The sequence below is a fragment of the Pygocentrus nattereri genome, chromosome 4 (assembly GCF_015220715.1).
Source record: "Pygocentrus nattereri isolate fPygNat1 chromosome 4, fPygNat1.pri, whole genome shotgun sequence".
NCBI lineage: Eukaryota > Metazoa > Chordata > Actinopteri > Characiformes > Serrasalmidae > Pygocentrus > Pygocentrus nattereri.
This window is the reverse complement of record NC_051214.1, coordinates 10,576,414-10,603,653: the sequence shown is the minus strand read 5'-3', so window position 1 is coordinate 10,603,653 and position 27,240 is coordinate 10,576,414. Positions and strand designations below refer to the sequence as shown.

General features: G+C 39.7%; 1 protein-coding gene across 1 annotated transcript in view; it reads right to left on the bottom strand.

Moving 5' to 3' along the window:
• rngtt (RNA guanylyltransferase and 5'-phosphatase) overlaps positions 1 to 27,240 on the bottom strand; it is a 211,863-nt gene that overhangs the window by 166,201 nt on the left and 18,422 nt on the right. Inside the window, exons 6-8 of the mRNA XM_017697713.2 lie at positions 24,252 to 24,504; positions 17,466 to 17,575; positions 14,071 to 14,172 (exon numbers count right to left, since the gene is read on the bottom strand). Coding sequence (XP_017553202.1) covers positions 14,071 to 14,172; positions 17,466 to 17,575; positions 24,252 to 24,504 — 465 coding nt within the window. The remainder of the gene's footprint in view (positions 1 to 14,070; positions 14,173 to 17,465; positions 17,576 to 24,251; positions 24,505 to 27,240) is intronic.

Here is a 27,240-nt window from a genome sequence, read left to right as displayed (position 1 = left end):
AGAATAAAACTAATTCCATTTACCTGCTTTCTTTCCGAGTATACAATCACCCATATGTCCGGCTGGACACTGAAGGACGACCGACTGCTGAGCCGTCCTGCTACCCACTTCAGACCAGCTGCCCACGCCCCAGCTGCCACCACCTGCCTTGGACGAGCTGCCCACCCTACGCTGATGTTCTCATAGACTCCTAGTTATTCCTAATACCAATATTACTGCTATTAATATTAGTAATATAATCACTTGTAGGTAGTTTGAGCAGAGGAGGATGGGTCCCCCCTGGTGAGCCTGGTTCCTCCCAAGGTTTCTTCCTCAGTTCTGAGGGAGGTTTTCCTTGCCACTGCTGCCCCTGGCTTGCCCACTGGGGGGTTTCTGTACATTCTTACAGTCTTTTCTGAAATTCTGTAACGCTGCTTTGTGACAACATCCGTTGTAAAAAGCGCTATACAAATAAATTTGATTTGATTTGTACATTTTATGAAGAATGGTCCAAAAGAAATATGACTTGGAAAGACGTCTGGCTCCACTGACTAAGAAATCATTATGTTTCATAAAATCACCTGTTCCACAATTATTGGCACCCCTAACAATTCCTTGAAAATAAATGTAATTGATGTAATTGATGATTGATGTAATTTCTGTCATTTCTACTGTAGTTTAAAGTTGATCAGAGTATTTAGGAACCTTTAATTAGTAATTCATCACTTCCTGTTTCCCTGGGGTATAAATATGGTGCGACACAGAGGCCTATTTCTCTTCAACATGGGAAAGACAAGAGAACACACCATTCAAGCAAGGCAGATGTGTGTCGACCTTCATAAATCAGGCAATTCAACTGGGCCCATGTGTTTTGGTCAGCCGAGACCAAGATAGAGCTTTTTGGCAACAAACACTCTAAGTGGGTCTGGTGTTACACAAAAGATGAGTATGCGGAAAAGCACCTCATGCCCACTATGAAGTATTTGAGAGGATCTATGATGCTGTGGGCCTGTTTCTCTTCCAAAGGCCCCAGGAACCTTGTTAGGGTGCATGGCATCATGAACTCTTTGAAATACCAGGACATTATAAATCAAAATCTGGTGGCCTCTGCCTGAAAGCTGAAGACGGGTCATCACTGGGTCTTTCAGCAAGATAATGACCCTAAACATGTGGCCAAATCTACACAAAAATGGTTCAATAGATACAAAATCAAGCTCCTCCCATGGCCAGCTCAGTCCCTAGACCTCAACCCAACTGAAAACCTGTGGTGTGAGCTGGAGAGGAGAGTGCATAGGAGAGGACCCAGTACTCTGGACTCTTGGATTGTGCGAAGACGAATGGTCGAAGATCCCTCTCTCTGTATTCTCCTATCTTTTGAAATGCTATAGGAGAGGATTAAGTGCTGTCTTGTTGGCAAAAGTGGGTTGTACAAAGTATTAACATTAGGGGTGTCAATAACTGTGGCACAGATGATTTCATGCAAAAGAATCATTTCTATGTGGGATTTTTTCCTCACTGAATAAGTGCACTTGAATTAAAGGTTGGACTTTATACTATTATACTATACTATTAAAATATAAATAAAAAAAAATTATTTGAAGCCTAAGAACACATATTAACAAGGGGTGCCAATAATTGTGGAGGGCGCTGTATACATACATTATACATACTACACACACACACACACACACACACACACACACACACACACACACACACACACACATATATATATATATATATATATATATATATATATATATATATATATATATATATATATACACACACACACACACACACACACACACACACACACACACACACATAAAACTTCCAAATTTAATAGAATATTCAAATCTCTCCTATTTATTGATTTAAAGATTAGAATCTGTACTTTAAGCTGAATATCTCTGCTTGTTTCAAAGAGCTGGTGAGAAGTGAGAAATAAAACATAAGAAATAAACCAAAGAAGACTATCAGGGTTAAAAGCCCCTGCTGCAGCACCAAGTGCTGATCAGTTAACTGATTCCTAACAGACCTTAAACGCTTTTGTTAGGCCTAATGAAGTTTGTGACCACAGGCCTCAAGGCCGGAAAACCATGCTGAAGATAACAGAACAGGGCCCAGAAGAGCATGTTTCAATCAGCTTTTAAAGGGTGATGGGGCAGAAAAGGTCATCTTCCTCCAGTTTACCAGGCTTAATCATCAAACCACATCAGAACAGCCAAGCGGCTTTTCATTTCTTTTGTCTCGCTGATGCACAGCGGGATTCCCAGCGGTCCGAGGGCAGATCCAATCGTGTTCACAAAGGATGCGCGCTGCCAAGGGAAAACCCCAAACATTTGCAAACAAGAGCGTCCAAAGCCAATCATAACCGATTGCCTGGCTTGGCTTGGCTCAGCCCTGGCGGTGCGCCGGCATCATGCTGGGCTGAGGGGTCAAAGGTTAACCAGAGTCGTGAGCCAGTTATCAGCTGACTTGATGCATGGCTTAACCTTGAAATGAGAGGCCCATCGAGGCACCGTTGTAAAGCAGGCAAAAAAGAGCACAGAAGGTGGTCGGGCAGCAGGCTCTGATCACTGAAGCATCTTTTTTCTCTCTGATTTGTGTTTAATATTCACAGAAGAATGTGGTCCAAATCAATTAAATGAGAACGTCACAGATTTTTAATAATTCAGTCATTAAGATGTAAACAAAGCCATTCAGTGTTTTGATGTGAAATGCTGAATTTAACAAAAACTCACCTAGACAGAATTGTTTACAGAACATTGCCTCTAAGCTACCTAACATTACATGAATAGTGTGAGGGTTTTGGCTTAAAAGACACTTTTCACAAGGTTATTCATAATTTAGAGGTACGTGCAGGATGTAAGGCAAATCAGTCACCAAGGAAAACCACCACCCAACACACAATATAAGAACTCAGAAGACGTCTAGATTTACTGCTGGTTTTTAATAGCCAATAAAATGCCTGTTTGTGTATCGTGACATCCTGGTTCCTATCACTGCCACTGTAAAAAATCAGTCTGTATGTTTCTCCACTCCAAACTATTTCACATCAAACCACTCAGCATGACTTTGTTCACACCTCATCTGATTGAAACGTACAAAATTTTTGAAAATTCAGTGGTATTCCCATGTAAGTCCAAATCCATTTTATTTGTATGGAGCTTTAATCGCAAAGCAGCTTTCCCAGAAATATAGCTCTAGACCCCTAATGAGCAAACCGTGGGCCACAGCTGTAGCGAAAAACATGCTTACCTTGCAAACCATTGGCCAATTTGAGGGCATGTCAGCAAAATGCAAGCAAGTTTATCCACCCAGAGTAAAAGTGAATGCTGAGCTTTAGGCAAGTTCTGTATGCAGAGTGAGAATAAGCTTCTTTTTTTTTTTACCTTTCAAATAAGGTAATATCCTCTCGCCAACTCATGTTCTTGCTCTGCTGTGATGTAAATGCAGCATAAGACCAAGAGGGAAAAAAAACAAAAAAACAACAGAGAAACCAGCCCTCTGAAGATGAACTCATCCCTCTCTAGACTGCACAGGATAGCAGAATTATCATAAACAAAGGAGAATTATGATTAAACAAATAGGATTAAACAGAGGCACATGAAGCAGAGGAAAGATCTGTGCGGTAAACTGATGACTGATGTTAAAAGATTATCCGAAGTTGTCAGGAACAGATCTGGTAAATCTGGATTTTGAATTTCAATGCTTTCCTTTTCTGTTTAGACATGCACCTTATTCCTGCACCCCATGATGCTTTGAGTGACTTATGGACAGAATATCAGGTGAAGCATAAACAGGCAATTCTAACAAGTCAGAAATGTGAGAATAAACAAAAAAGTATAAACAATCTTTATCGTTAGGATGCTTAAATCGCTGTTGTCGGAGACAAAACCTTGTATCTCCAAAAAGGTAACTTTATAGTAGAAGGAAGAAACACACTTCACTTTTAATGTAAGTCAATGGAACCAGACTTTTTTCCATGTCATTTTGGGCCATTTCTTTAGGTCAATTCATCATGACATTTACACACAATGTAATGAGCAACAGGCATTTTCAAATTATGTCAAAAAACTTTATGAAGTCACATTCACATGTCTGCTGAAGCTTGCCCTGTTTTTGCATGTAGCATTGCTATACTTAATTATGATCTCATTTTCAACAGCCGCAAACTGCATGCTGTCCAAGAACGCCTCAGAGGCACTACTGGAACAAAACAACAACTTAAAAAGTAAGCAGACACATTGACTTCACTAAAATTTCTTGCTTCCTTGCTCTTCAGATGCAAATTTCAGGCAGAAATCGGGACTGCTCTGATTAAGGTCATTTATGACATTGATTTAAGTTCAGACTCTGTCTGTTCTACTATCGCACAATCTCAGTGCTGCCTTTGATACCATCAACCATAAAAATTCTTATAAATAGACTTGAGAACTGGGTTGGACATGGAACTGCACTAAAATGGTTCAGTTTATACCTGCAAGGAAGGAACTACTTTGTCGAAACAAAAAATACTGAGAGCGTGCCAGAGATGCGAGGCGTGCCCGAAGGCTTGATTTTTGGGCCGCTCTTATTTAATTTATACATGCTTCCTTTTGGCCAAATCCTACAAGACAATGGGATATCTTATCACAGATATGCAGAAGACACTCAGATTTACTTGGGCTGCTTCCCAAACAACCACGTACGCTTTGAAAGTGACTTGAGCACATCACTAATTGGATGGGACAAAAGTTTATGCAGTTGAATAAAGATCATATAAAAAATAAAGTGGATAAAAAAAAAAAAAAAACATCAACTACATCAACATTTTAGAACTATGACATGGACGCCTAGGCCTTTTTTCTATTATTTTAAGTCACCTCAAGACAACCAGAAATCAAAATCAACCATTTTTTCATACAATTTTAATACACATCTGTGGCATCTATCAAGCATCAGTCCTCATAGTAACACAGTGTCTGCTATTAGACTATGTCAGTGCAATGTGGGATTCATACCATCAGGACTGCATTGCAGTAATTATTATGTCTAACATTAAAGCATGGACTGTTATTAGACTGTCAAGAGTGACTATTAGTATAAATGTACTACCTCAATCTTACTTAGTTCAGCTTATGTATGCCCTTACAATCACTCTCATTAGCAGCTACATATAATTTAAGATTAAAATTAAGATTAAATGACTCTTATTAGTTCCACAATGGAGAAATTTCACCTGCGCAATCAAACCCATCCATGCAGTGAAACACCACATACACACTAGTGAAGAGACACACTAGGGGCCAGTGAGCACATTTGCCCAGAGTGGTGGGCAGCCCTATTTGCAGCACCCTGGGAGCCGTTGGGGGTTAGATGTCTTGCTCAAGGGCAACCCAGTCAAATACTACCGCCTCAGGGGATTGAACTGCGAGCTTCCAGTCACTTCTTTACAAAGGACAAAAGATAAATATCAGATTCTTCTGCAACTTTTCAACATACTAGAAGAAAAACATATTGCATAATACCTGCTGAAACTTGTGTACAGTCCATATTTCAGGTTTTTTTCCACCCAATATGTTAAATTCAGTAAATAAACAGTGTGTGCATTAAAATGTGCAGAAGACTGTAGAGGATGTTTTCTCTGATTTTCATTTAGAAAATAAATTAAAAATATGATTTGACCAGGATCATCCAAACCTTTCTATACAACTTTTGGATGCAATGTAGCTCCACCCATTCACGCTGAAGCTTTTAGAATGAGGAACTGCACAGGGCAACACAGGGCAGCAAATCAGAACAAAGCTCATTTAAGTTAAGTTAAGTGATACTTTTTTGATCCCACAACCGGGGAAATTCCACCTCCGGATTTAACCCATCCGTGAAGTGAAGCACCACATACACACTAGTGAACATACACATATAAAATCTTAGGAAAACACTGAGATGCAATTTTTAGGCCTCTAGTGGACACACAAGGGTGTAAAGACTTTAATGGAGGATCAGAGTGTTAAACAGGCTTTAGATCAGGACAGGCGGCGGGGGGAGGTTGTCGGCTCAGCGTTCTCCTGAGCTAATGAGAAACTTCTCACTGTGAACGTGTTGAGCACCATTTCAGATCCATCGCAGCATGCTAACAGTGCACTACCATTACCTTCAACTGCTTTAAGGCTTAACTCTCCTGTGCACACCATTACAGTAATGAAAAGAAGATCCAGAGGAAAGATTACCGTGCTGATTTTAGATGTGTGTAACAAAAACACAAAAAAATGAGCAAGTAAGCAAATTGGGCGTATTTTCATTTTTAAGCCTAAAAATTACAGCGAATTAGATCAGGCTGTTACACTATTTTTCTTTATGGTCTGCCACATATAGTGCAATGCAACAGTCAAAGACCACCCTTTCATTTATTACACTTCCAGTCAAAACGGCCATTAGGTACAAACTATCCATTTTTTAATGTAACAAAAAATGATTTAACAATTTGATATAATGTTATTTCTCAGTATTTAGTCTGTCTAACTTTGCCTTTATAGCTTCCATTCTTTTAGGTTTTCCTTTCAGTATTGCAGTGAAACCTGGAGTGATATATTTTCTCACCTCCAAAATTCAGTCTTTGAAGTTGGTTGCATTTTCTACTTATCACAATGCAAGAAATCCCAAACACATTCAATGATGTTGAGGGTGAGGGTATTGTTCTGAGAGTATACATTTTCTTATTTCTTGTCTATTTCATTTTCTCAGGACACTGTGGAAGATTTCAGATGTGAAGCAAGAGTGGAGATTGATTTTCTCCTCTCTCTCAAATATGAAATCTGATGGTGACAGTTTTGGTGGTCTACCAGGAGTCCCATGTTCTCTATACTTCAGAATCTTTTTTTTGAACTCCAGTTTAAGACGCTCCGTTTTCCCTTGACTTTCCCCTTTGGATTATTTTACATCTAATCTCTTTAGAAATGTCTTCTGAAGCATGAATAAGCTGTACTTACTGGCTGTTTTGACTGGAATTAAATATAGGAAGGTTTCTCTCTGACTTCTGCCCAGTACTGTATTTAGTAAAAGAAACGTTTTTAATGCTACACACTTTTCCAGGTGCAGAATATTAACATCTTCATACTGGCTTGTCAAACTAGTCAAAACACGACCCAGACAGTCTGAAAACATCCTATCACCACTTCAAACCCGGGAAGCAATCTGTCTCTGCTCTGGAAAAAAAAAACAATTCAAATCACCTTGCCTATGCTTTTTCTCTTTTGTTTATCCTATCAGTCATGGGCAAGGGCTGCATAAGAAACACCACTTTTATTTCAAACCTAAATGCTCAGTAAAAAAAAAACCCACAAATTATTTGAAAAACTGTCAGAACTGGCCGTGAAGTTTTCACTCTTACAGCTGAAGGACTGTAGTCTGCCCGTAAGTGCGTGCGGATTTTGCTCTTCACTAACCCCTGATAGCGAGCAAGTGCATCTCTCTGTAAAATTCTCCAATAGCTGCACTCATGAAATATTCAGACGTATATTACGAATGGAGCCGTTTATGGCCGATGAGCGGAATACTAACTCGGCCTCGCTGCTGCTGTCGGGCAGACAGTTCGCTCAATGTTAAAACATAAACCGCTACTTCGGCCCTTAACAACAAACCGTCGGCTGCGAAAAAGATGATCACAAACACAAAAGTCTGGTTAGCATAGACCAACTGTTCCTGATCCGTGGCAGTTGCTCGAGCTCGTCATCCCGCTTGTCAGTTTCTTTCCCGGGACACCTGTAAGACCAGCTGCCACCGTAGCAGTAGAGTTTTCTGCAGACTCAGAACAATTAAGGCCTACAGTACCCACTGAAACAGGCTATGTTCGGATCATTGCACAAGCAGGACCTGACAAGACGGTCAGCATAGCATTTCGTTTTAAAAAATGTCTAAAGTTAAAGGAGAAATCAACAGATTTTTTTTTTCTGCATAAATCACTCACTAATATGTAAACAAAGTCATTTGGTGAGTTTGTGTGAAATGGTTCATTATAGAGAAAGGGCAACACAGTGATAAATCTGGTTGAATAAAACGTGGTAAATATATAATAAAATAATGCTAACCATGCAGTAGAAAACCATGAAAAGGCTTCTTAAAAAGACTAAAGTCTGACACCCTCTCACATCTTAAGACAATGTCACAGAGTTGCAAAGACGGGGGATCTTGCAGTGTCACTATTTGAAGACTGAGATTAGTTCCCATCATGCATCTGGTGGAAATTTACAAGAAGAGAAAACCTTTCCTCTCTACACTCTGTAGTGGTACAAATGGCTGGGAACGCTCAGCCCAGTTCACTGTAGAGCTGTAGAGCGTTTGGTGTAAGGCCAGTAGAAGTTTTCTTTGGCTACTACTTTGTCCTGCATGAGCTTATTCACTATTTAAGGACTGAAAGGACTGGATTTAAGCAAAACCGGTATCTTATTGAATTTTTGTCACTATTTAGAGATAGAAGAGTGACAGTTTGTATACACGGTATCCTCAGAACATACTGTTCTTTCCCCAGTCCATACATACAAATTAAGCTGCAAAAACAGCCTGTTTTGAATTCAATATTTTCGTGATGTCATTAAAACCAACACATTTACATATACCCATCTATCTAGCCTACAGCAGTTCGGCCCTGCCCATTCAAGCAGAAATTATAAGGAGTGTTTCAACCCGGACGTCTCTCTGAACCAGACCAATAAAAGCCAGACAACCAGTTTCCATATATTAATTATAAAAGGCACAGTAACAAAAACTGTTTTAAAAAATTAACATACTCAATTAATATTTAACTGTTTTTGGTTCATAAAAAGCACACACATTAAATGTCGATATCAGGTGAATAAAACACATAGAATCTAGAATATGGGCTCTTTAAATGCTTAAGATGTCTAGTTACCATCACCACTGTGAACTATTTTAACTCGGCAAGTTTCTCTAGAACAAAGCGTTTCACATCAGACCACTCTGAATGACTGTTCATACGTTCAGCATTTAATTAAGCAGAAATTAATAAAAAACTGTGGTGGTTTTACTTTTAAACCTTACAAAAAGCATGCCTCTAATGCACAAAGTTGCAGCATGGTTTGAAAAAAACAGCCCAGTCGTCCAAACGACTAGATGTTACATTATAAATAACATGATGTCCAATTATAATAAGATGTTCAAGCCGATTTTTAAAAAGAAGGATTAAAGAATGGATTACAAAGGTCCTGTAGCAATATTTGTCTCTCTCTCTCTCTCTCTCTTGCTCGCTCTCGCTCCCATCTCTCATCTCATCTACTCTCTCGCTCTCTTCTGACAGCTGGTGTCAGGCTTGTCTTCTCCAAGCCATAGTGCAGAGGCCCTCAGAGCTAATGAGAGACCATTAGCCAGCGGAGTGGTGTCCGGCCGGTGGAGCTGAGCGTCATGTTTGTGTGCGTGTGTATATCAGGTTCTGAGCTGCACAGCTCACTGCCATAAGTAGCGGTGCTACTCCGCGGCCAGCTAATGAAAGCCTGCTCGTCACCTGGATGTGCTGAAAGTGGAAAGGCTGGCGCTAAATGAAGCTCTCTGTCACCACTCCGAACTGCCAGACAGGACCGTGAACTCAAGGAAAGGGAAAAGGCCAGGCAGAGGCTAAGAGAGTGTGAGGGGCGCTGGAAGAAACCTCTGCAGTGCAAGTGTGGCTGTGGCAGGGTGTTTGTACAAGTGCCAAACTGTTGACTGGCAAACAGCATTGTGGTCTACTTCTCCATTATTTCGGCAAGGCAATACAGCAACAACACAGAGCAGCATCTTTCATACTAGTTTAGATAGCAGTAGTTTAAATTACCAGACAGTCCAAAAGCAGTATTGCTCTAGACCTGGGGTACCAGACATACCGCTTAGATTATGGTTCATAACTCACCATCTGCAAAATGATGACTGACCAATCAACCAATCATTGCTTAGCAACTGTCTGCAAGTGCTACTACTTCTGACAAGTGAATGAAAAAATGCCAAGAAAACAAATGTGCATTAAGAACAGCAGTTGCAGAAAACTAGTCACGATATTTAGTCTAAAAGACATGAAAAGGTGGTAATAAAGCAATAAGGCACTTGAAGCTGTGTGTTACTGCGACTGTATCACTTGAACAGTGTTCTTAGGCACAACACAACGCTTAGTAAGTAACACACAAGTGGCTTATTGCTTTTATAAACTGCGGCCAACATGAAATATGATCAAATACACTATTTTTAGAACATAATTTCTGTTATTATTAATAATAATCTGCATAAACATGCATTCTGCCAAATGTAGTTCCTTTAGAGTATGGTATTGTTGCTCATGGTCACCTGAATGAGGACATTGTTTGGTCGCCGGTCGCTGTATATTGCAGTCATTTCATTACTTTAACTTTTTGTTGTACAACAATGAACATGTGATAGAACAGCACTTTTTAATGCAGAAACATTCGCTTTATAAGTACTTTTTGGTCACGGATTTACCACTGCAAGTCTTATTTAGAACTAATCCAGCAGCGCCCTGTTGTGGCTCCCTGCTCCCTACATAGTGCAATACGTAGGAATTAAATACTACATCCTGCACCACAACAGTACAAAACAGCTAAGAAATTGTCATTTAGGACTCTGAAACATCCATACTCAATAAATGATGCACTATTCGGTTGTAGAGACTATAATTTCTTAACTTTTGTAGCTAGCACACTATTCATGGAGTACCGAGTCGTTTGAGATTCAGTCTGGGTTTGAAGCTACTTCTGTTTGAAACATGCACATTTGAAGCACATTATCCATTCAAGTGATAATTTTAGATGTATATACTGCTAACTGTTTCACAATTAATCATAAAGTAAGTACTTTAATTCAATTCTGTGATATTAATGATAAAGGTGTTTAGGCTGTTAGCTAGCAGGCTTGCCTGGTTCTAGTCAAGAACATAAGTTTTCAGCACCGCAGTTTAAACAAAAATGGGTTCTTATTTCAGCAATATACTCGGTGGTCCATGTAATCAGTCAATGATCATCCTATTAACAGCAGAAGTGCTTTTTATCGTGACGTGGCGCAGTAATACAGTTCGGATCACAGCTCAGCCAATCAGATTTTAGGACCGGAACTATCCATTTTATGAGGAACATATAATGCCTGATGTATGCTGTACTGATAATCTGGAGGATGGAGCGGAGCTATTTCACTCCTGAAGCTGAAAAAGCTCTGGCTTAAATTATGTGAAACACGCTCAAAGCTCAGTTTCAAAACTACAAACAAGCATCAACAAGTAATGCTAAACTTAATCTAGGTTACTGCATTTGCTAACATTCATTTTAATGTGATGTCCAACCTTGCAAATTAATCTTAAGATCAGTTGGCCAGCCAAGTCGGCCTTAGCTTAGCTGCTGACAGGTAAATAAATGAAATTAAATCAAATTAAACATGACCGCTCACATTTGGGATAAAAAACGTTCTGCCTGGAGATGAATCTCAATGCACTCATATGCATGCAATCCTTTGCTTTCTTTAAGGTTCGCTTGTGAAAAGACGACATATCCTCTTTAAAAGTCTCAGAGGACACTATATCCCTACACCCCTCTACACTGCTCATTCAACGCTACATGTATTGCTTGCAAACTGTTTGTCGACATAGAGGTGTGCAAACTACACTAGTGATCACAGATGAGGCTCACACCCTACACGATACTTCACCTGGAGAAACCTGTGACAAAGTAGACCTGACGACAAAATCCCACTGACTCACGGAAAGAGTGTTATGTGCCAAATGTGGAGACTGGGACGCTTGCTGCGGTTGTTGTTTTCACATAAACCAGAAAGGAGATATTTATATAGCCTTGTCTTCAGCCTATACAGAATGCAAGTGGCCATCACCAGCACAGAGGAGTCAATGTTTGTGCCTTCTTTTTCCCCCAATAATCTCTCTGTTCATGTTTTGGTTTATCTTGACTTACTCTCAGAGTTTCCTCTTACACTCTGATTGGCTACTGCTCATTGCAGATTATGCTAATTGACATAGAGGTGTTCAAGATTCCGCGCCAAGAATCTCAAACATGCCTGAAAATACTGAGGCGAGAAAATCTTTGCTGGAGCATCCAGAATACACAGGCAGCTGTCACAGGCATGCGTAATGATTTGGCGCCAAGCTGGCACATATCGCCAAACATTTCCCCGCAACTGGACAATTGGGGCTAAAATTGAGAGCGATTTCAGCGCAGGGCTCTGAACCGGTTCAACATCCGGAAAAGAAAACCAGGAATGTGCATATTTTGCTACGCTCTCAGAAAAAAAAGGTAGGATAGTATCTCTTGTCGTCTCCAGGCTTTTTATTTTATGTTCTGTTTTATTTTATTTATGTACTTTTGCACTGTGAAAATTTTATTTAAGGTTCATAATTGGACCTTAAAACCACTGTTGTACATTTGAGGGAACATTTATATTGTTTGTACCTTGATGAATGAAAAATGTACCTGCACAGAACATTTATTTGTAACCGTGTAGGAACAAAATTGTAACCCGACAACACAATCAACCACAAAAGTTCCCTAACAAAACCATGAATTTGAAATCTGTTACTGTCTAATAACATTAATTTGTGTTCTGAGTAGCTCTTTATGCTATTATTTATGTCTTACATATAAGTGGCCAAATGCTTCTGGATCGACATCACATCTTGTGTTATTTCAGTTCATCATTTTACACACAATGGTCCTCATCCACCAACTGTTCTTTGTGAAATTTCACAAAGATTCAGTTTTCATGAAGATTCTGACATTCACCCGCATTTTCTTACTCTGAATCTGTTCTTAGGTAAAAACATAATCGACACACACTCAAGAGAACAAAGGTGCACACAGTTCTGCGGTTTAAGAACACGTCACGAATCTGACGCAGACTTTTTCTTGGGATCTTTCTCAAGAACCAATTTAAGAAAAAAAGCAAGAGATTTGTGAATGAGACCCATTATGCACATGGCAGACTATACATGGTTTCATGGATAAACAAAATGCACAAATTAAACTATTACAAACATTCTCATAACATAGAACTCAACTATGTTAAAGTAAGCATTAGACAGATAAGCAAGCCTGTTTGTTGGTGTGCTACACGCAAGAAAAACGGCTTGGCTCGTTAAGCTGGACTAGGGATGGGCATTCTGAGCAACTAGTAGTCACTTGTAACTTGTACTCGAGCAGTCAAACACAAAAGTTTAGCTGCTTTTCAAACTTACAGTCCTATAATATTAGGCCTACATACAGCTTATCTAAAAACAAAGGCTTTATGGATATTATATTTTGTTCTAACCAGTTTAGGAAATGGTTGAAGTTTAAATGCAAGAGCGACAAATATTGGTTCTGCTTGGAGTGACCTCATTTTATATAACCAGTCCTACTCCAGTGTACCAGATTAAAAACTGCCTAAGGCAATGAAAGTAGGACGGAAGAATATAGTAGCGAGGAAAACTAAATTGGTGTAAATGCAGCCCAAAATCCACTTAGGGTGGGACCCATTATATTTTGACCAGACCAGAGCCTGGTCTGGTAATATCTCAAGACTCTGCTTTTTCTGCATAAGCAGAAAGGCACAGCACTGATTCAGCTCAAGAAGAAATAGACATCTGCAGTACAAAACAAGTAATCAAGATGGTCCTAGAGCTGCTGCTGCATCTTCTCTCAACCATATCAGAAGTCCAATCATTCCAGGCATGTCCAGCTCTGGTCCTGAAGAGCTTTAGTTCAGCATAGTCTGAGTAGGCAAATGAACAAACTCTGCTGGACTCCAGCCTTTTATGACTTGAACTGGACACCGCTGGTTTATCTGCATGAGGTGAAATAGAGGGAGAAGTCACTAACACCTGCTGAGGCTGTAATGGAGAAATACTCGGTCCCTGACACGGACGGGAGAACAGCCAAACTCTGCTCATTGGATTCCAAATGGGGAGGCTGTGTTCTGCGCTTTCCCCTGCGACTACAGGCGCTAACAGACGCAAAGAGAGTCTCTGGTGTACGTAAGGACCTTATGAAGGACAGCTTGTGAAGGACTGCTCAGAGGGACAGGCGCGTGTACGTGTGTGTGCGTATGTGTGTGGAATATCGAGCTTACCGTGTTCCATCTGCCTTCCAGCTAACCTTGTAGCCATTCTGCTCCAAGAGACGAATGTTCCGCCTGTCCATCGACACGGGCTGGGCGCCGGGAAACCCAGACCTGAGACAGACGCACAAAGAGATGAAAAATAGGGCTGCTCTTATATCATTATTGTTAACGATAAGAGGCATAAACACCTTCGTTCGAATGCGATAATGCTGATGCTATCTGCGTTGTATTGCATTGGCTGTACTTGGGTGATAATTCTTCCCATTTACCAGCATGTAATGGCATACAAGCTGTCGATATTTTGCTCTTATTGATGGACAAATAACATATAGGCAAGAATTTGCTGAACTTGTCTACCATACTAAGTTGCTCGGAATTAGAGTACATGTTCTAAGGAAAAGATGAGGGAATTAAAAATGTAGCAACAAGCTTGTTTAATTATATCCAAATAGATACACTTTTAGGAAAAGGGTTCTATATGGTACCAAAAAAAAGGGTTCTTTGACTTGTAACAATAGTGGATATATAGAACCCTTTTCAATACAACACATTCTACATCCATCAATCTGAAGAACTCTTTAAACTTTTAATCATGTAAAGGGTTCTTTGATCATATATTTATTTTAAGTTTAACTCTCTTTTTAAAGTTGTTTTAAGTTTCTTTTTAACTTTATTTCAGTTCCTATTGCAGTTAACATTTTGAATCTACTAAGCTACATGTTTTCTTCCATGTCTTCTTTCATTAGAGGCTGTTCAGCCAAAATTATGGCACTTCTGATTCTTTAAGCCATTCCAGAAGGAATGTATAAATGTAGAGAACTTATTCATAAGTGTTGTGCATTCTAATTCATTTTTAGGTAATGGCACTGGTGTTAAGAGGCTTAAAAATCAACAGCACAAAATGTCAGCAGTCAGCAGAGGAACACATTTAAAAATGTTTTATTATACAGTAAATACCATGAGAAAAAGGTTTGTGTGTTGAATAAGTAACATTAACTACCTCTTCAAATGGTAGTTAAAACTACAGCTAACGGGCACAACACTGGATTCTGATGAGGACCCTCTTAAACAAGGTATTTCTCCTTAGTGGACAAAACACCCCAGACAGCAAGCATATATCGGTCCGCTGGCTTGATAAGGTCGGCACCCCACGGTGTCCATTTGACCACCCAGATTATTGTCCTGAACATGAGCTCTAACTAGTTTTTAACCTCCTCAAACAGATTTTAAATGCACACAGCCTTTTATGTTATAATATAAACTCAAGTCAAATGTTACAAACAACAGAGAGAACAAATGGTTTTATAGAAAACGCTGTTGCTGACACTCTGCTAGATAAAATTTATTCACTAAACTAATTTACAAAGAATAACCAAAAAAAGAAGGAAGGAAAAATAAATTAGTGGAAAATGAGTGTTGATGAGTGGAATTTAGTCTATTACTCTGTTTAAACACCACCTGGCAAATGCTGAGTAAAACACCAGTGCACAGCCAGCCCTGTCATCAGGCTCACTATACTCTTGCTATCCAGGGATGTTATTAGTCAGAAAAATGTATTTCCTCTGTTACTGAAACTAGTTACTATCAGCAAAAATGGTCAGCACGGTTAGCAATAAATCTGCACTACACCTGCTTTCTCAGTCACATCTTTAACGACATTCATTCACATTAAGGCACTTGTGTTTTGGCATGTCACAGTGTGACATACATACTTACACACAAACACAAGCAAAACCGCAACAGAAACATAAAGGCAGCATTTTATTGAATTATTAGTCTCTCTGTTTCTAAGTCTCTCATCTTCCTGTGCTGAAACTGAATAGCAATTTCAGATTTCAAATACTGGCACCTTAAACATTTAACCAAGTACTCTAGTACTCACGCACATCCCTAATATTCATCACCAAAGGGATTTAAAAAATGTACATGTACACCAAGCAGGCATAACATTATGACCACCCCCCTGTTTCTACATTCATTGTCCATTTTATCAGCTCCACTTACTGTATAGCTGCACTTTGTAGTTCTACAGTTACAGACTGTAGTCCATCTGTTTCTCTGATACTTTGTTACCCCCTTTTACCCTGTTCTTCAGTGGTCAGGACCCCCATGGACCCTCACAGAGCAGGTACTATTTGGGTGGTGGATCATTCTCAGCACTGCAATAACACTGACGTGGTGGTGGTGTGTTAGTGTGTGTTGTGCTGGTGGTCTGGCCACCACCACATCAGTGTTACTGCAGTGCTGAGAATGATCCATCACCCAAATAGTACCTGCCCTATGAGCGCCCATGGGGGTCCTGACCACTGAAGAACAGGGTGAAAGGGGGCTAACAAAGTATCAGAGAAACAGATGGACTACAGTCTGTAACTGTAGAACTACAAAGTGCTCCTATACAGTAAGTGGAGCTGATAAAATGGACAATGAGCAGAGACACAAGGAGGTGGTCATAATGTCATGCCTGATTAGTGTACATGTTTAACCATATCACTCAGCCCCATATGCACCTTTAGTAAAATTTAAAGATCTAGATCTAAATGAAAAGGAACTAACTGCTTTCTAATCTCCTCAGGCTGAGTCAGATCTGTGCTTCTAAAAACCATGAAGTTTGCTTTGCCTGTCTTCGCTCTGAGATGCATGACTCATTGTTCACACCTCAGAGCTAATCAATATGAAGTCGGAGGACGGGCTATGTGACAAAAGCCATTCTTATGCCACAAAAAGGGCTGTCATTTATTAAGGCACGACTTTACTTTTAGACAGTTCAGAGGACATCAGCAGAAATGTTTCCGCCTTCTCTGTAGGCATCAGAAAAGGAGCTATTTGCGGCCATACACTGTGTGTGACAAGACTTCACACTGATGTAAGTCTGGCACAACCCCATCTTGCCCCATTTTAAAAGCGTGGCATTTTGCACAAGAATTTAACACTTTTTTCAGCACTTCCAAGCAAACTCAAAGTCAAAAATCAGTTCAGAAGCAGGGAGTATTTAGTGCTTGGTAAACCGCCTTGAACAGGCTTATAAAGTGCTCTTACTTTGGGTTCTTCTTTCACTGTGCAGAACGTGACCTCATCAAAAGAAAAGCCATTTGATCATTTGGTCACATAAAGCTCTTGTTTCTGAGTATAAAGGACTGCATAATTTCTCTAATTGTTTCTGATCTACACAAAGGTTTAGCAATGGCATATTTAAGATATAAAAAATGGACTAATTTCTCCTCCATAAAGACTCTGTATCTGAATAATACTAAGCTGTTAGCATATAAAAGAAACAACACTAAAAGTTCAGCAGGGCAGTGTGGTTGCATCACATCACACTTCCCTCACTTCCCATTCTGGACAGTGGAAAAGGCTTTTCCCTGTTCACATAGAGATAGAAACAGAGGTCATATCCAAGCACTCACTTTTCCCATTCGCAGAACTCCTGGCACTTCCGCTGTACCTGCCCCAGTTTGGGTTGTATGGTCACCTGATTCACTCCTTTAACTGATACACCCTCCAGGAACACGGCCCCCTGATGTGAAAGAAATGAATTTAAATAACAACAACAACAACCACCACCATAAAGATCATTTACACAACTTCCCCCTTTCACCAACCATATCATACCGCACAAAAGAGTCAAAATGACCACTGTTCCTTTTCTGACTTGCATAAGGAAAGAGAAAGTCAAAAGAAAAGTTTAAAAAATTATTAAAAGCTGCAAAGAAAGTGGGACTGTCCCCATCATATAAACAGTACTTTTATCTTTAAGAGAGAGGAGAGAAATCAAGCTTCAGTCTTGCTTCAGATCTGAAAACATCCACAGGTGTTTCTGCCCATCCTTCCACTGCGAGAAGACGACTCAGCGCTACAAGTCTGAATAGATGCGTAGCTGTCAAGAAGCCCTCACTGAGAAAAGGACACAGACTAAAAAGAAGAACATGTGCAGATCAAACCAAGTAGCTGCTGGTGTTCTCAAAACACTGGACTGACCACCTCAGAGTCCAGTTCTCAACATCACTGAATGTGCTTGGGATCCCTTGGATTTTGAGAAGCAGAAAATGCAACTAACTTATAAGGCTGAACTTTGGAGGTGTGGAAGAATATGCCTGATATCTTTGAAGAACTGAAAGCTGTTCTCCTGAAAAGAATGGAAGCTGCAATGAAAGAAAAAGATGGACATACTACATAATGAAACTGATGTTATATTCAGTTGTTGAGGCTTCTGTGTGATTTTCTGTTTAATATTCACCGATCAGGCATAACATTTTGACATTTCAGAACAAAAATACTGGCACTCTGAATGTTTAACCAAGTACTCAAGTACTCACGCACATCCCTAATATTTACCACCAAAAGGGATTTTAAAAATGTGCATGTACACCAATCAGGCATAACATTATGACCACCTCCTTGTTTCTTTGCTTATTGTCCATTTTATCAGCAAAACTTACTACATAGGTGCACTTTGTAGTTCTACAGGACGCTGCCCACAGGACACTGTTGGCTGGATATTTTTGTTTGGTGGACTGTTCTCAGTCCAGCAGTGACACTGAGGTGTTTAAAAACTCCAGCAGCACTGTTGCATCTGATCCACTCAGACCAGCGCCACACACACTGACACAACCACCACCACATCAGTGTTATTGCAGTGCTGAGAATGATCCACCACCCAAATAGTACCCGCTCTGTGAGGGTCCATGGGGGTCCTGACCACTGAAGAACAGGGTAAAAGGGGTCTAACAAAGTATCAGAGAAACAGATGGACTACAGTCTGTAACTGCAGAACTACAAAGGGCACCTATATAATAAGTGGAGCTGATAAAAAGGATAATGAGCATAGAAACAAGGAGGTGGTCATAATGTTATACCTGCTCTGTGTATATTTTCTGCTCAAATTAATTACTTGTATTTAATGGCCATTTTGACTGGAAATTAAATAAATGAAAAGTGGTTTCTGACTTGCACAGTACTGTAATTGATAAGCAAAGATAATAATATACAAAAATTCAAGCTTAGCTGTTTATTTTAGCTTTAAAACTTACCGTTGTTCACTTTTATAGACAGCAGTGCGTCACACAATGTCAGAAAACACACAAGCAAGTCATTTGAGATCACTTAACAACAGTTTGTGGTAAGTGTCTGATGGCTTAGGCACGCAGTCTGCACAGCTAATGGATGGCTATAAGCTTCCATTATTTATTAGGGACATTAGCCTTGTAGCTCCAGTGCAACAGTAATGAAGCAAACTTCAGACAGCAAACATGTCTTGGCTGATTGATTATTTTTAGGTTAAGGGCAAAAGTGTAAATTTGATTGTTGGCAGAACCATCGCTTTAAAGCCTGTGGCGTCCAGGCCCCCTTTTGCCTGTCATATCCTCCTACACACAGCCAACTCAGATAAACTTCCTCCGAGCGCCTTCGCCAAGCTGGGAGAGGAAATATGACTGACATTAATAATGGTGGAAGAAAAAAAAAAAAATCCCCCTGAATAGAAACATAAGCCCTCCTTCTGCCTCATGCTTGATTTGTTTTCCGGTGCCATCGTTGGGGAGCCGTGGGCCTGATGGATATACACGGTAGTAATTTCATTAGAGCCATTACAAGGGACATCCACATAGGCCTAGCTAATTGCACTATTCTAATGAGACAGGAGGATGCAGCTGCAATTATCACACACTGAGTTGTTCATTAAATGGATGAAAAATCGAAGATGGCTGCTCCTGTTTGAAAACATATGGGAAACTTAGCAAAAACAAAAAAAAGGTGTGAGTTTAGTGAGTTTACAGTTCATTTAGCCGACTTCAGAAAGCAGCATCAAAACAAAGCTTCTTCAACTTTGATACAATAAGCAGCTCCCTCATTTGCCAGATTGTCTAAAGCTCAGAGCAGAAAGAAAACATCTACATCAGCCAAGTGGAATAAAGGAAAGTGGGTTACTGAGTTGTGAAAGCTGCTTGCTCAGCTTTGGGTGAGACAAACTACAGGCTCCACTTCTTGTACATGTAGCAAGACTAAAAATGGAACTAGCTCACCTACTTAATGCCAGAGCACACCATCCCAACAACACCAGCAGAACAAAACTGGCAGTTGTTACACTGTACAGTGTATTGTTAAAAAAAAAAAAAAGTATACACAAAACAGTGTGAATGGGGAGAAGGTTATAGTACAGCCTGAATGGACTAATATATTTTAGAATGGTGTAAATGGAAAAGACGAAGGAGAGACCACATTCTAGAACAGTGTGAATGGGGAGAACATTCTAGAACAGTATGCATAAGGGAAATATTGTATAACTGTGTGACTGGGCAGGAGAATTCTAGACCAGTGTGAATAAAGAAGAAACATTCTAAACCAGTGTGATAAGAACATTCTAGAACAACTGGAATGGATAAGAGCATTCTAGATTAGTGTGAATGAGAGAAAACATTCTAGAAGACTGAACAGAGGAGAACATTCTAGACCACATTCAACGACAGAGTGAACTGGGGAGAATGTTCTCGAACTCTGTGAATGTTGGCAGTTGTTTTACAACGTCAAAAAAAAGGCTTTACACACGAAACAGACCAGTGTTAATGTCCAAGAAGATTCTAGAACAGTGTGAATGGAGAAGATTCTAGAACAGTTTGAATGTAAGAGAAGAATTTAGAACAGTGTGAATGGAGAAGATTCTAGAACTGTGTAAACTGTGAACAAAAGAGAAGATTCTAGAACAGCGTGAATGGAGAAGATTCTAGAACAGCGTGAATCTGAGAGAAGAATTTAGAACAGCGTGAATCTGAGAGAACAATTTAGAACAGCATGAATGGAGAAGATTCTAGAACAGTGTAAACTGTGAACAAAAGAGAAGATTCTAGAACAGCGTGAACGTGAGAGAAGAATTTAGAACAGCGTGAATCTGAGAGAAGATTCTAGAACACCGTGAATGTGAGAGAAGAATTTAGAACAGCGTGAATGTGAGAAGAATTTAGAACAGGGTGAATGTGAGAAGAATTTAGAACAGCGTGAATGGAGAAGATTCTAGAACCGTTTGAATGGAGAAGATTCTAGAACAGCGTGAATGTGAGAGAAGAATTTAGAACAGCGTGAATCTGAGAGAACAATTTAGAACAGCATGAATGGAGAAGATTCTAGAACAGTGTAAACTGTGAACAAAAGAGAAGATTCTAGAACAGCGTGAACGTGAGAGAAGAATTTAGAACAGCGTGAATCTGAGAGAAGATTCTAGAACAGCGTGAATGTGAGAAGAATTTAGAACACCGTGAATGTGAGAGAAGAATTTAGAACAGCGTGAATGAGAGAAGAATTTAGAACAGGGTGAATGTGAGAAGAATTTAGAACAGTGTGAATGGAGAAGATTCTACAACTGTGTAAACTGTGAACAAAAGAGAAGATTCTAGAACAGCGTGAATGGAGAAGATTCTAGAACAGCGTGAATGTGAGAGAAGAATTTAGAACAGCGTGAATGTGAGAAGAATTTAGAACAGCGTGAATGTGAGAAGAATTTAGAACAGCGTGAATGTGAGAGAAGAATTTAGAACAGCGTGAATGTGAGAAGAATTTAGAACAGCGTGAATGTGAGAAGAATTTAGAACAGCGTGAATGTGAGAAGAATTTAGAACAGCGGTGAATGTGAGAGAAGAATTTTGGAACAGCGTGAATGGAGAAGATTCTAGAACAGCGTGAATGTGAGAGAAGAATTTAGAACAGCGTGAATGTGAGAGAAGAATTTAGAACAGCGTGAATGTGAGAGAAGAATTTAGAACAGCGTGAATGTGAGAGAAGAATTTAGAACAGTGTGAATGGAGAAGATTCTAGAACAGCGTGAATGTGAGAGAAGAATTTAGAACAGTGTGAATGGAGAAGATTCTAGAACCGTTTGAATGGAGAAGATTCTAGAACAGCGTGAATGTGAGAGAAGAATTTAGAACAGTGTGAATGGAGAAGATTCTACAACTGTGTAAACTGTGAACAAAAGAGAAGATTCTAGAACAGTGTGAATGGAGAAGATTCTAGAACAGCGTGAATGTGAGAGAAGAATTTAGAACAGCGTGAATGTGAGAGAAGAATTTAGAACAGCGTGAATGTGAGAGAAGAATTTAGAACAGCGTGAATGGAGAAGATTCTAGAACAGCGTGAATGTGAGAGAAGATTCTAGAACAGCGTGAATGGAGAAGATTCTAGAACAGCGTGAATGTGAGAGAAGAATTTAGAACAGTGTGAATGTGAGAGAAGAATTTAGAACAGCATGAATGTGAGAGAAGAATTTAGAACAGTGTGAATGGAGAAGATTCTAGAACAGCGTGAATGTGAGAGAAGAATTCAGAACAGCGTGAATGTGAGAAGAATTTAGAACAGCGTGAATGGAGAAGATTCTAGAACCGTTTGAATGGAGAAGATTCTAGAACAGCGTGAATGTGAGAGAAGAATTTAGAACAGTGTGAATGGAGAAGATTCTACAACTGTGTAAACTGTGAACAAAAGAGAAGATTCTAGAACAGCGTGAATGGAGAAGATTCTAGAACAGCGTGAATGTGAGAGAAGAATTTAGAACAGCGTGAATGTGAGAGAAGAATTTAGAACAGCGTGAATGTGAGAGAAGAATTTAGAACAGCGTGAATGTGTGAGAAGAATTTAGAACAGCGTGAATGTGAGAGAAGAATTTTGGAACAGCGTGAATGGAGAAGATTCTAGAACAGTGTGAATGTGAGAGAAGAATTTAGAACAGTGTGAATGTGAGAGAAGAATTTAGAACAGTGTAAACTGTGAACAAAAGAGAAGATTCTAGAACAGCGTGAACGTGAGAGAAGAATTTTGAACAGCGTGAATGTGAGAGAAGAATTTAGAACAGCGTGAATCTGAGAGAACAATTTAGAACAGCGTGAATCTGAGAGAACAATTTAGAACAGCGTGAATCTGAGAGAACAATTTAGAACAGCATGAATGGAGAAGATTCTAGAACAGTGTAAACTGTGAACAAAAGAGAAGATTCTAGAACAGCGTGAACGTGAGAGAAGAATTTAGAACAGCGTGAATCTGAGAGAAGAATTTAGAACATCGTGAATGGAGAAGATTCTAGAACCGTTTGAATGGAGAAGATTCTAGAACAGCGTGAATGTGAGAGAAGAATTTAGAACAGTGTGAATGGAGAATATTCTACAACTGTGTAAACTGTGAACAAAAGAGAAGATTCTAGAACAGCGTGAATGGAGAAGATTCTAGAACAGCGTGAATGTGAGAGAAGAATTTAGAACAGCGTGAATCTGAGAGAAGAATTTAGAACAGCGTGAATGGAGAAGATTCTAGAACAGCGTGAACGTGAGAGAAGAATTTAGAACAGCGTGAATCTGAGAGAAGAATTTAGAACAGCGTGAATGGAGAAGATTCTAGAACCGTTTGAATGGAGAAGATTCTAGAACAGCGTGAATGTGAGAGAAGAATTTAGAACAGCGTGAATGTGAGAGAAGAATTTAGAACAGCGTGAATCTGAGAGAACAATTTAGAACAGCGTGAATCTGAGAGAACAATTTAGAACAGCATGAATGGAGAAGATTCTAGAACAGTGTAAACTGTGAACAAAAGAGAAGATTCTAGAACAGCGTGAACGTGAGAGAAGAATTCAGAACAGCGTGAATCTGAGAGAAGAATTTAGAACATCGTGAATGGAGAAGATTCTAGAACCGTTTGAATGGAGAAGATTCTAGAACAGCGTGAATGTGAGAGAAGAATTTAGAACAGCGTGAATCTGAGAGAAGAATTTAGAACAGCGTGAATCTGAGAGAACAATTTAGAACAGCGTGAATGGGGAAGATTTTAGAAGAGTGAGAATGTGAGAATATTTTTTGAGTGAGAATGAGTGCCCACATTGGAGAGTGAAAGGGGAGAACATTCAAGTCCAGTGTAGGGGGGGGGTGGCATTTTTGGACAACGTAAGAAACGTAGAAGATTCTAGGGCAGTGTGAATGGATGAGAATTGAGGGAACATGGGACGTATGGGTCTGCTGAGGTTTGTTGGGTCAGTGTGGCATATTCTTATATGACAGTCAAATAAAAAAAGTTTCAGAAGAAAGAACTTTTCAAACTCTGTCTGTTCAGTTTCACAGTAAACGTATACTGGCTCTGGATATCAGCCTGAAGCACATGACTGTTGGATTCAGTACTATGTACAAGAGAACAGACATTTGTGTTCTGACAGAATAAAATCTCACCAATTTCAGTTTCTCTTTCTTCTTCTTGCCTGGATTGGACCCAGACGAGCTCGGTCCAGACTCCTGACTAATCACGTTCCCGTCGTCATCGACATCACCGTCATTGTCGTCCTCAAAACACCAATCAGGGAGCTGGGGCGCAGAGGGGGTGTCGTCTACGTCACCATAGCGACGAAAGAGCTCTTTCAGGTAGTCTCCTTTGTAGATGCCAGGTGAGCGTGCCTGGGCAAACGCCGCTACGGCCGCCTCAACGCTGAACAACACACAGAGAAACAAACCTCACTACAGCGGACAACGAGCATTACAGCAGAGTTTCACTAAAGAATTGATACAGTTGATCAGCCAACACTTTCTTGGTATCCTAAGTTTGCTTATTTAGTTTTCTGCTGCAGTAATGAGGCTAATGTAGCTAACAAGTCACTAAACACACTTTGGCCAGGCGCCATGCAGAAAGTTACTTATCAATCACACTACCTTTAAAATTATGCATTAACACGCAATACTGTGCACAGGTCAGATACCACCCTATATTTATTTAACAAGCAGAAAACACACAGTTCTGTGCAAATGTCTTAGGTACCTAAGCACATTCTTTAAAACCATCTGGCTCACCAGTAAGTTTATTCTGGATTATAAAAACCACATATATCATTAGAATAATTGCAAATAAACATTCATTTGTAATAATAAAAAACAGGAAAAAGTAATAAGAATGTCCCTTTTTTAAAAAGTCAGCTTGTCTGAAGAACGAAGTTTGCTCACAGATTTCTCACTGATGTCTCCAACCATCACATTTGTTAAGCACCACCACCAGCACTGATCACTATTATTGACTGAGCCAAGGCAGATACTGGATGATAACAACAGATATCACTGGAGTGGTATAATCAGAGGTGTTTTTTGATTATTCAGAGTGTCCATCCTTATTACAGCTTTCATTATTTTTAAGAGATTTGCTTTCAATTCTTCAAAGAAATCTGCAGAGAAATCTCAAAAGGTTAGTCTTGGATGTTAGTTGCATTTTCTGCTTCACACAATCGAAATAAATGCAAACACACTGTGATCTGGGGTGGTCAGACCATTGTTCTGAGAACACCAGCAGTTTGATTTGTAACATTTCTTCTTTTCCTTTTCTCAGTGAGGGCATCTTGACAGCTACACATCCTATCAGACTCACAGCATTGAGCTGTCTTCTAACAGTGGAAGGATAGACAGAAACACCTGTGGATGTTTTCAGATCTAAAGCACGAACTGAGCTTGATTTTCTCCTCTCTCTCAAGGACAAAAGCTTTAAGTGCTGTTTATCTGATCGAGACAGTTTTGATGGTCTATCATGTCTTGCAGTTCCATTTTCTCTATGTCTTGATAAGCATTTAAATTCTGCCTTTTCACTTATTTTCCCTTGACTTTCTCCTCCCTTATGCAAGTAGATTATCTTATATAAACTCTTCTGAGAAATATCTCCTGAAAGGAAATAACTTCAACCAAAAATTAAAGAAATGAATAGCGTGACTTTTGCACAGTACTGTAGTTCTGGAAATCATTAATAAATGCCAGCAATGGTATAACTATGAACTAAGATGTGTGACAAAACAAAAGACAAGACGATCAATTAAAAACTGATTTACGAAACACAAATAACTTGGCAAAAACAGAGAAAGGGAGAATATAACATTGGAGTTAATGCAATTTTGCCCTGCTTTTTGTATGTAAGAAGCTGTATACAGTCCAGGGCTATTCTGGAGGGCCAGTGTCCAGCATAGTTTGGCCACTCACTGTGTCAATTAACAGAGGAGTTGAATCAGGTTTGTCTGTCACCAGACTGTGCTGGACACTGGCCCTCCAGAACCCTGGGATGAAGCAAGTCTATCACAATGGTTTACATTGTCATAATCACTGATGGGATCATGAAAGATATGACTGTTAACAATCTATGAAAGGTCACAAGTTGGTGTCCACTGCATCAGTGCAAAAGACTGGGAGGCTTCTGAGACGTTTCCATTATTTCTCCCCCTTCAGACAGCAAAGACTCTGTATGACTGATATGATTGTGGCTGGCATCAATCACTGGCACATTATTATATCACACCTCCGGAATCCTGGTGTGGAAGTGACTTCATATTGCTGGACATTTTGGGTCTTTTCACCCTTTGACTGATGCAATTTTGCACAACAGCGGTTTTTCCCTCAGCGTTGGCCAGGTCCGCACACCAGACCACGATCTAAATCTTTTATCGTTTCAGGCTGTGCTGGACACTGGCCCTCCGGGACCTCCTGGGATGAAGCATGTCTATGACAATGTAAAATGTCACAATCAATGATGGGATCACAAAAGATATGACTGTTAACAACCTATGAGAGGTCACAAATTGGTATCCACTGCATCAGTGCAAAAGACTGGGAGGCAAAACAGAATAAAAACAAACAAACAAAGAAAACAATCTTCCTTCCATCCCACACCCTGGGACACTGTGACACTGGCATCAAACTCAAAATGAGTGAATATTTGCAAAAAACAATAAAGTTTATCCGTTTGACCATAAAACATCTTGTCTTTGTAGTGTATTCAATTGAATATAGCTTGAAAAGGATTTGCAAATCATATTCTGTTTTGATTTGTTTTACACAATGTCCCAACTTCATTGGAATTGGGGTTGTACAAAACAAGATGGTTTACCGGATGATTACAGGAGACTGTTCTGACAGTGACCTTCCCAGAACCCATTTGTGAGTGTGTCTCAGAGCCTAAAGATACATCAGCCCTTCAAGATCTATAATGAATAATTTATCTCGTTCTGCAGAGGCTTCTGAGTTGTTTCCATTATTTCTCCCCCTTCAGAGAGCAAAGCGTATGTATGACTGATATGACTGTGAATCATTGGCGCATTATTATATCACACCTCCAGAATCCTGGTGTTAAATGAATGACTCCATATTGCTGGACATTTTGGGTCGTTTCACTCTTTGAATGATGCAATTTTGCACTGCA